The sequence below is a fragment of the Zalophus californianus genome, chromosome 1 (genome assembly GCF_009762305.2).
Source record: "Zalophus californianus isolate mZalCal1 chromosome 1, mZalCal1.pri.v2, whole genome shotgun sequence".
In the NCBI taxonomy this organism is placed as follows: domain Eukaryota; kingdom Metazoa; phylum Chordata; class Mammalia; order Carnivora; family Otariidae; genus Zalophus; species Zalophus californianus.
The window spans coordinates 90,489,785-90,500,317 of NC_045595.1; the positions used below are offsets into that span (position 1 = coordinate 90,489,785).

General features: G+C 53.6%; 1 protein-coding gene across 2 annotated transcripts in view; it reads right to left on the reverse strand.

Moving 5' to 3' along the window:
- RAB6B (RAB6B, member RAS oncogene family) overlaps nucleotides 1-6,193 on the reverse strand; it is a 61,813-nt gene extending 55,620 nt beyond the window's left edge. For both annotated transcript variants that reach the window (XM_027586945.2, XM_027586946.2), the window contains exon 1: nucleotides 5,762-6,193. In XM_027586945.2, the coding sequence (XP_027442746.1) occupies nucleotides 5,762-5,831 (70 nt within the window). In that variant the 5' untranslated portion in view covers nucleotides 5,832-6,193. The remainder of the gene's footprint in view (nucleotides 1-5,761) is intronic.
- Nucleotides 6,194-10,533: the final 4,340 nt, after the last annotated feature.

The following is a 10,533-nucleotide window of genomic DNA, read 5'->3' on the forward strand; positions in this document are numbered from 1 at the left end:
ATGTCTATGGATTTTGCTGTTCACCTTAATCTTTTCTCACCTTAATCAATGGTTCTGCCCAACAATTTCTCTAAGTGATTTACACTGAGACCAAATAGCCCTGCACATTCAATGGTTCATTCATTCAGCAACAGTGGAAGACACAGAGGGCGGAGGACAGAGAGACGCCACAGCCTGGACGGACACAGACAGTACCACTCTCAGGTCGGCCTCGGGCAAGTCTGCAAGGTCAGGATAACACCTGTAAGGGTAAATATTCGTGGGCTGACTTTAGGGATTTTATAAGTAACAAAAGGATGATGAGGTTATTTTGTTGTATTTTAACGGGATTCCTTTTAATTTGGGGGCTGTAAATGATAAGGATAATCAGATCATGCACAGGACGGTACTATTACATCTGCAGAACCAGAATATATGCCAACAGTCTCATTTTTCTCTTCTGGTTAGTTCTCTCGTCTCTGACCCTCAGCATCGAAGGCGCCATGCTTGTCTTATGCCCAGTACAGGTTAATTCTCATCTTGGGGTCTCAACTGACGTTCTCTCATCTCATGCACACCTCTTTAAAGAAACAAAGCCAACAGTCTGGGTCCATACCCAACATCCAAGGTTCCCCCCATCATTCCAGCCACTAAAGAAGGGAGGGAAAAAAAATTGGGAGGAGAGAAAACAAAACCAAAAAGCTGAGGCATAAAACAACTTGGTGCTTTACCCAAGATCTCCAAGTGAGCTCTGGCAACATCTGGTTTGGGCATGTTCCTTCCTTCCCACCTTTGGTGGCCTTGCTGCTTTCTCCCATTTCTTTAGAGAAGGTGGCGGGGATGGGGGTGCCCTGAGAAGTTCAGCTTTTGTGAGATGAACTGTGCACATTGGGCATAACCAAGGCTAAATGCTCCAACCCTCAGTGAAAGATTAAGTGTTGCTAAGATCTCCAGGCTTGAGAAAGCAGCATGTGTCAGGATGAAGAATCCTGTTTCAAAGCTGCCTTGACTCCCCTAACTTTTAATCTACCAACGGACTATCAGTACCTATCACACAGCGAGGATAATCTCATCATTTTTAAATGCAGACATTTAATGAGCACAAATCCCCTGCAGATGGGAAGAGGGGAAAGGAGCTAAGACCTGGTCCTCTTGGGTGCTTAAATTCATCTTTAAGGGGCTTAAAATTCAGTTAGAGGTTTGTATCTGAAAAAGCTAATAAACATTTAAAAATCCAGAGTGACTGAGGTAACAGAGAGGTCACGGGGCAGCATGTCATAGTGTTTTAAAAATGCTCAGAGAAAAACTAAAGCTATGCTATGGTGAGTGCCCAAGTGGGCTGGGTACAGCAGAGTGAGCAGGTCTGGGAGGTGGCAGGGAGCAGACTTCTGGGATGGGCCTCAGGTACAAAGGGCTCCCTGTGTGATTATGGGTGGTGTGTGGTGGGATGGCAGCGGTCAGGCTGGGCCAGGCCTTGGGTGGGGCAGGGGGAGCCCTCTGGGCAGTGGCGGGGGTCAGGGGGAAGACCACTCCTTAACCCGGAGAAATGAGGTGACAGTGGGAGAAAGCCCCTTCTCAGCACTAACAAGCCAGACACCCTCGTCCTTCTGCCGCCCCGCCACCCCACCCCTTTTTTCTCCAGAGCAGGGAGTAAAACAGATAAAGTCCCCTGGAGAGGGTGGGCCCCTTGCAAGACCTACTCCCTGCACTCAGCTCACCGAAGGAGTACCAGCCGGCTGCCTATAGAAGCATCTCCTCCTCTGAAGCCTTAGAAGTCATCTCTGACACCTGCCCACAAAGGTGGGTGGGCCGCGCGGCTCTGCGCTTTCACAGCAGCTGTTCTCGTCGTAGTGCGCATAGACCTTTGCTGTAATTATAGCCACAAGTATCTGAACTCTCAGTGGGCCGTAAGTCCCACGAGGCAGGGATACACTCAAAGACCTGACTAAATGAATAACTGGATGACGGAAGGGGGATGAGTGAACAAATGACTAAATGGCCAAAGGCAGCTGTGTGCAGAGTCACTGTGTTGCACAACTCTGGGGACACCATTCACATCGTGCTGTGATGGCCCCTCCAGCAGCACAACTGTCAGGGACAGGACAGGGAGGACGCAGGTCAGAGGGCGACGCTGTCCTGTTGCCTCAGCCTGGGAAAGCAGACCGAACTTGTGGTGGTCCCTCAATCTGCCTGCTTTGGCTGGAGGAGTCTCGGGGAAGGGAGATCAGAAGGGGCCAGCACACCCGACAGGCCTGTCCACATCCCCAGTGCCCGTAACACTCCCAGATGCACCGAGGGAAGCCCAACCCCCCCACAGAACACCGTCAGAACTTCGGAGGAAGACGTGTCCCCCAGGCCTCCCCTCCTTCCTCAGACACCTGTGCCTGTGTTCTCTGGACGTCATCAAGTGGCGCCGTTGGGACCAGTGTGCCTCCCCACCCCACTGCACAGCCTTCCTCCTGCAAGGAGTCCCCTCATCCTGGGTCCCTCTCCATAACCCCACCCCCTGCCAGGCTGACACCGTCAGCCAGCCTGTGTTCCGCGCTCCAGGGGACAGTGGTCACTCTGCTGCCAGGAGGGGGGCCTTCTCACGGGCTAGGGGTGTTCTCTCTAGAGTGGTTCCTTAAGGCCTTCCACTCAAACCAGGTCCTGCTATCTTTGAAGGCTTGATGCCCTCCTGGGATTCTCTGTTTCAGGGTGTCCTCCTTATCACTGGGCTCCAGGTCAGGTACTCCTTCTTGGAATCCAGCTGTCTTCACCCACTGGCCTAGGGAGATGCCACCGCTATACCAGGCACAGGAAACAAGAGAAGGCCACATCCCTCCAGCCCCTTCCCCTGGCTTCTATCCAGGGGAGTCAGCTCATATAGGCAGACCCATGTGGCTCTAGAAGACTCTGTCAAGCTCAGCTGAACCAAGTGTCCCAGGTACAGAAGGTAAGGGACCTCTGAGGTCACACAGGGAAGGAGAGCCAGGGTAACGGGGGGGGGGGGCTAGACCTCAGGGGCTCCCTGTACTGCACAGGCTGCAGTGACACAAAGGACCAACACACACAAAACTTGTGTGCAGGCGGAGCGCCTGGGTGGCTCAGTCAGTTAAGCGTCTGCCTTCGGCTCAGGTCACGATCCCAGGGTCCTGGGATCGAGTCCCGCATCAGACTCCCTGCTCAGTGGGGAGCCTGCTTCTCCCTCTCCCTTTGCCTGCCACTCTGCCTACTTGAGCGCTAATAAATAAATAAAATCTTTAAAAAAAAACAAACAAACTTGTGTGCAGGCAAGGCAGAAGCAGTGTCTACGAAGGCAGTTCCCCTATCCCCCCAGGCTCAGGGATGCATGTGTCCCAACCTAACTCGGGGGGCCCCAAAAGCCATGTAGAATACAAGGTATACAACCGACTACACACTCAAGTGGAAGGAAGCTTCTCAGGGCCCTAGGGCTCCAAGCCAGAAGGGACCAGAGTTGCCAACAGCCAATCCCACTGATGGCAGAGCCTTTGTCTCTAGTGACTTGTGTTCGGAGGGCCCACAATCCCTGCCCCCAACCCAAACAGCCCAGCATTCCCACCAGGTCACCCAATGGAGTCACAAGTCTAGCCAGAGAGTGGCAATCCTCACCTCAACTCAGGAAGGCTCCCCAATTCTTCATTGCCCTGATTCAGTCAAGGTCATCTTAACTCCCAATGGCATGTTAACGACTGGGAACAGGAGATGTGGGTTCCTGCCCCAGAAGTGCTAGCAACTCACAGTGGGACTCTCCCAAATCCTCCCCATCCCTGGGGCTCAGACTTCTCATCTACACATGCAAGGTGGGGGCTCCATCTCTGAGGCCTTAAGCTCTCATTTCAGGGATTTAGGAACAAAGGGGGTTGGTGTGGCTCCTCAGGGGCCTCAGCCCATCAGAGATTCTGAAGGAGTCCAGAAAAACTCCTACTCACAAGAGACATTCTCCTCATCAAAGCCCTGGTGCTTTACTGAAGCATGTTCAGACTTGGAATAAACAAATGTTTCTTGAGAACCTACCAGGGCCAAGGCCCTTTGAGAGGCACTGGGGAAACATGAAGGAGTAAGAGAACCTCAAGCAACCCTTTCACAGAGACAGAAACTGAGGCTCAGAGAGGCCTGGAAATCTGCTCAAGGAAACACAAGTAGGAATTCAACTCCCAGGCCGCCTGATGAGACTTCTCGCCCAGGGCTCCAGGCCAGGTAAAATTAGCACTGGGATGTGAAGACTCCTGAAATCCTTGAGGCATGGGAAATAGTGAGTTCTGAAGCTGGACTGTGTTAAGATCAGAAACTCCAGGACACAGGGCTGGCTGGCTGAGCTGATCTTGTTCTGAAATACCCAGCCTGGCCCCAGGATCCATCCCCATGTTAGGGCCTGACCTTCTGACATCCTTCTCTGAACCATCCATCCCAGGCAATGAGTAGCAACACAGGAGACTGCCATGTAACCTTCACAACCCACTTGTACCCACACCAGCGTAGCACTATTCCCTGAGCCCATCAGGCCCTCCTAAGGTTGCCTGTGTCTTGGTCCCTAGTACAGACAGGCACCAAACCAGGCGAACTGGACTGGTGTGCAGAGCTAGAGCTGGGGATCCTGTCCCCAGAGGACACCTTCTTCCTGAGGTGAGCTGGGCAAGGCCCAGCCCGTCCCTCTGCAGCCCCAGGTGATAGGCCTCTGGGGAGATGCTCTGAGAACCACTCCTTCCTACAGGTGTCAGAGGGGTCCACGCTCTTCAATCCGCTCCTCCCACCTTGGGGCCAAGCGGGTTTCAGAGATGCTTTCCCCGGGGAGGCTGCTGGGCGGCAAGGAAGCCGTTTGTCTCCCCCTCCCCCCCCTCCCCTGGCCGGCTGCCACGGTGACCTCCCCTCCCCCAAGACGGGCTGTGAGCTGGGAGGTGGGGGTGGGAAGACTTCTCTGCCGTCAACGCTCTCAGGAGGGGTGCTGGGAAGCCAGGCAGGGCGTGTCGCCTGGTCCTTTCTCTACCCAGCGCCAGGCTTCGGGCGGCCTCTTGGTGCGAGGCACCCCTGTACCATCCCCCAAATCTGCCTCGCTCCGGGGAACCCTCGCTGTCCTCGCCCAGACCCTGAGCCCGAGAGACGCTCCCACACGCTGGCATAGGGCAGCGTCTAGAACCTTCCGTGCCCAGGCGGACGTAGGCCAGGGAAGGTAGGCGCCCTGTTCCCCTACAGCCTGCGCCCGCTCTTTCCAGGAGACAGGTGTCGGCCTTCCCCCGCGGCCCTCTGCTCCAGGGCCTGGACGTGCCCGTCATTAAACACGGGTCCGGGCAGGGTCCGCAGGGAACCCTCCCGCCAGACGACGCCGGTCCCGCCTCGTTCTCCGAGGAGGGGCGCCCGTCCTCCCCCGGCCCCCGCCCGCGCCCGGCCACCTGCGCGGTCGCCCGCAGCCGGTGCCGCATTGCGAGCGAGCCGGCGAGCCCGGCGCCTTCACGCCCCGGCCGGCGCGGCTGAGCGAGCCGCCGCCCTCCGGCATCCCTGCCGCGCGGCGTCCGCCCCGCAGCTCTAGCCCCGCACCCCACCTCCCACCCCCACCCCCACCCCCACCCCCACCTCCGGCCCAGCGCCCCCTCCATCCCTCCCCGGGGCCCCTCCCCGGCCCGGCCCCGCCCGAGCCGGCCCCGACCCCCCACATCCCCGTCCCTCCCCTCCACCCCGGCTTGGAGGGGCCTTTCCGAGCCGGGGCGGGGTCCCCAACTGGGTGGATGATGTGGCGGCGGGGGTCGACTCGGCGCCAAGCCAAGAGAATAAGCGGGGTACTTACCGCTCTGCTCCCCCAGGAACACCAACTTGAATTTTCTCAGTGGGTTCCCAAAATCTCCCCCTGCGGACATGGTGCTGGCAGCCGGGCCGTGCAGGAGGAGGAGGAGAAGCGAAGGAGCAGGGAGGGAGGAGGAGGGCGAGGGGAGGCGGCCGGCGGTGCGGGAGCCGGAGGGGGAAGGGCTGGCTGCGCGCGTCCCTGACTCCCCAGCTGCGTCCCGGCCCCGGCCTGCGGCTGCGTGTCCGGCGGCCGCGGCGGCAGAGGCGGAGGAGGAGAAGGCTGGGGCTGGGATGCTGCAGGCGGCGCTCGCTGCGGTGCGAGGGGCGCGCTCTGGACGCCCGAGGCGCGGCGCGGACAGCGAGGCGCGGGCGGAGCGGGGCGCAGGGACGGCGCGCGGGGCGGAGGAGCGCTCTCCCGAGCCGCGCGCCGCGGCCCCCTCCCGTCTCCCTCCTCGGCCGGCGCCTGCGCTCTGCGCGCTCCCCAGCCTCTGATGTCATGCGGGGCTCGCGCCGCTGCGGGGCTGGGGGCGTCCGCCCGCCCACCCGGAACCCGCACTCGGCGGGAGAGAACCGCCTGGCCGGGCCTCCGAGACACACCCGCATCGGGCCGTCTCTCGTTGCCCCTCTACGTCTGTCTTCCCTACTCTTAACTCTACCCCTCCTTTGAATCCAGAAAAATGACACGAAATTGGCAGAGGACATTTGTTCCTCATCTTTTAAAACCTAGATTCCCGTCCCTTCCTCCACCTCCCGCGACGCCTGATTGATGCACGTCCATCTCAGAAGACGGAAAGGAAGGGGGATGTTGGGGGAGAGCAAGGGTGTGGTGGACCATGTGGGGGTAGACTGGCTTGACTGTGACCCCGTGTGGCCTCTAGCCCACCCTCCCTTCTCTAGGTCCAGATCCCTCCTCTGGGCACCTCTGTGGGGTCATAGGTGTCCCCTCAGACCTGGCCAGCAGGAGAGGAGGACCAGGAAAGATGCACCAATCTCAAGCCAACCTCTCCTACAGATAATTTTATGCTAAATCTGCTGTCCCATGGGAGAGAAGGAGCCATGACACCAGAATATCTGCGTGGCCGTTCTCTGGACAGCACTCTGGAGTTCTTGACTCTGGGGCCACCAGGCTGACTAGGCCATGGCTTGCCATGGCAATTAGTTGTATCTGGACAAGGAGCTCCCAGAGGACGGGAGGGTTGCTTCCCATTCCTCTCTGTATTCCCCTGGCCCACTGAGGCACATGGGACAAGTTGTGAGTGGATGAGAGCAAGGAGCTCAAGTGTTAGAAGCACTCCCAGGACAGCCCCCTTGGTAAAGCATTCTGGTTAATGGAGGTTTCACAAAGCTGCCTCCTACTATCTACAGCCACATGGTTTTCCTCTTTACAGCAGTTCAGGGAACATTTATTTATTTGGGAACAAGCAGTGTGTGTGTGTGTGTGTGTGTGTGTGTGTACACAGAGAGAGAAGAGTGAGAAGCAAGCTCAACCCCCAGAAAGTACCAAAGGACATTGGTTATCCTCTTCTGCGTGTATAGCTGGATTGGGATGTCTCCCTGTCTGTCTTCCTGGTTTGGTTACCTGAAGTCCCTCTCTCATTGCTTGTTTGAAAACCAGGAAGTGAGTTTCATGACAGCAGCTGTTGAAGGTCCACTATAGGAGCTCAAGGACCTGAGAACTTAGTAAACAGTCGTTGAATGTTTGAGTGAATGTCTAGAACACAAATCAGAACAACTGTTCTCTTTCTCAGAGTCACCCTTGGTTTGGAGCCTCAGGGATGGCAGGCGAGCGCTCTGGGATATCTACCCCACTGTGCCTGGCATCAGGCTCAGAGGCACCCTCTAAACTCCCACTCTCCTTCTGCCCTGGGGTTCTTGCTCTCTCGGGAGACTGCATCCAGCATGGGATTGAAGGAAGCTCTAGAAGGAGCTGAGACTCCCACGCTGCAGCTCTTCCTCCCTCTGAGTGTTCTCTCCACTGAAATTCCCGAGGAGATGTGGTCAAGTTGCCACCTGGTGCTGTCGTCCTGCACCCTCTCATCCTGTGCTGAGGACGAACAACTGTCGTCCTGCACCCTCTCATCCTGACCTGGAGAAAGCCTGTCTCCTCTAGGGCAGGTTAAGGACAAGACCCCAAATAAGGAGAGGCAAGTAATGACAGAAGATGGAGAAGGAGGGGGACATGGGAGCAGAGCAGACTTGGACTTCCAAGCACAATGACCACATTCTGTGAACAACACCAGTATCAGCTCCAGACATGAGCCAACCTATCTTGCTGTGCTTAAAGTTGGTGGAGCTGGGTTTTTGTCATTTAAACTGGAAGAATCCCGACAGAGTCCTATAGGCATCCTGGCCCATAGTCAGCCCAGCTGGGTCTGACTTTGAGGCTTCTAGGTGTGCAGAGGGGCCTGGGTCCCATCCATCCCTTCCCTTCTGCCATACAATTTTGTATGTGGAGGTGTCAAGACATTGTCAGTGTCAAGACAAAGCCGCTGAAATGTGAGAGAAAAAGTGCCATCGTTTAGGTAAGTCTGGGCAAGTCCTATACCTTCTCTGATCACCTGGTCCTCCACATACAAAATTGTATGGCAGAAGGGGAGGGATGGATGGGAGCCAGGCCCCTCTGCACACCTAGAAGCCTCAAAGTCAGACCTAGCTGGGCTGACTATGGGCCAGGATGCCTATAGGACTCTGTCGGGATTCTTCCAGTTTAAATGACAAAAACCCAGCTCCACCAACTTTAAGCACAGCAAGACAGGTTGGCTCATGTCTGGAGCTGATACTGGTGTTGTTCACAGAATGTGGTCATTGTGCTTGGAAGTCCAAGTCTGCTCTGCTCCCATGTCCCCCTCCTTCTCCATCTTCTGTCATTACTTGCCTCTCCTTATTTGGGGTCTTGTCCTTAACCTGCCCTAGAGGAGACAGGCTTTCTCCAGGTGGTAAAAAATTGTGGAATGTGGCCACTATAGTACTCAGTTTGCCAACCCTACCAGAATGAGTTTCTTCCACGTAGCATCTTTGTGTTCCTTTATTTTTTTTAAATATTTTATTTATTTATTTGAGAGAGAGAGAATGAGAGATAGAGAGCACAAGAGGAAAGAGGGTCAGAAGGAGAAGCAGCCTCCCTGCTGAGCAGGGAGCCCAATGTGGGACTCGATCCCGGGACTCCAGGATCATGACCTGAGCCGAAGGCAGTCGCTTAACCAACTGAGCCACCCAGGCGCCCCTTTTTTTTTTTTTTAATTAGGTAAAGCTTTTTATTGCATCCATATGAAGTATATGTAAGTTGTAAAGAAAACCTATCGTTATGAATTCCCATTGACTCTCCCCCCAGCCTTTAAGAAATCAAATGCTACAACACTTCTGAGGTCTCTACTTGTTTCCTTTACCCTTCCTCCCTCCTCAAGGCAGAAATACACCACTCTGGCTTTTCTTTGGGTTTTATCGCTTTTGGATGTGTCCTTCAACAATACTTGGTTTTGTTTGCGTCTTTTGAACTTTATGTAAGGTTTCAAACTGTATAGTCTCTTTTATGACTTGCATTTTTCTTAACATTATGTTCCTAAGATATGTCTGTTGATGCATATAGTAGCGGTTCTTTGCTTTCACTGCTATTTCCTGAACACTGGAGTGTATGCTCAAGTTTTTGTATCATTTCCAGTAAAATGTGTCCAGATAAAACATTTTTTAACTTAAAATAATTTTAGATTCACAATGATACCATCTTCCATTTGCCATCATACATTAGTAAAACCAGGAAATGAACATCGGAAAATGCCCAGAGTTTTCTTTGCGTACTACAAATGCTGCTATGAACATCCTTTATGTGCTTCCCGAGGCACCTGGGAGAAATTTTTCCAAGATATGTATCAAGTAGATGCCCGGAGGTATAGAACCAAGTATGATCGATTTTAAACCAAACTGTTTTCCAAAGATTGTCCTCAGGTCATGCACTTCTACTTCTTCACCTATATTTGTTATTTTTTTTTCAAGAAAGTCTTGACTATTCTCAGCCCTTTGCTCTTATGTATAATTTCAAAATTAAACTTTTTATTTCGAGGTCATTATAGATTCACAAGCAGTTGCAAGAAAGAACACAGATCCTGGGTATCATTTATCCAGATTCCTCTAGTGGTAACATCTTGCAAAACTGTAGTACAATGACACAGCTAGGGTGTTGTCACTGATCCAGTCAAGATAGAGAACATCTCCGTTGCCACAAGGGTCCCTCATGTTGTCTTTTTATACCCACACCAACTCTCCTCCTGCCCCAGCCCCTTCCTAGCCTCTGGAAACCACTAAACCATTCTTCTTTTCAATAATTTTGTCATGTCAAGAATGTTATGTAAGTGGAATTATAGAGTAGGTAGCCCTTTGGGATTGGTTTTCACTCAACATAATTCTATCCAGGTTGTGTGTATCAGTAATTGGCTCCCTTTTTACTCCCTTGTAGTATTCCATGGTATGGATTATGGATTATCCCAGTTTGTTTGAGCATTTACCTATCGAAGGGCATCTGGGTTATTTCCAGGTTTGGGCCGTCACCAATAGAGCCGCTATGAGCAATCATGTACAAGTTTTTGTGTGAACGTAAGTTTTTATTTCTCTGGGATAAATTCCTGGGGTACATTGCTGGGTCGTATGGTAGTTGCATGTTTAATTTTTTTTTTAAGCAACTGCCAAATTGTTTTCCAGAGTGGCTGTACCATTTTACATTCCTACCAGCAATGTGTGAGGGATTCAGTCTCTCCACATCCTCACTAGCCTTTGCTTTTGTCA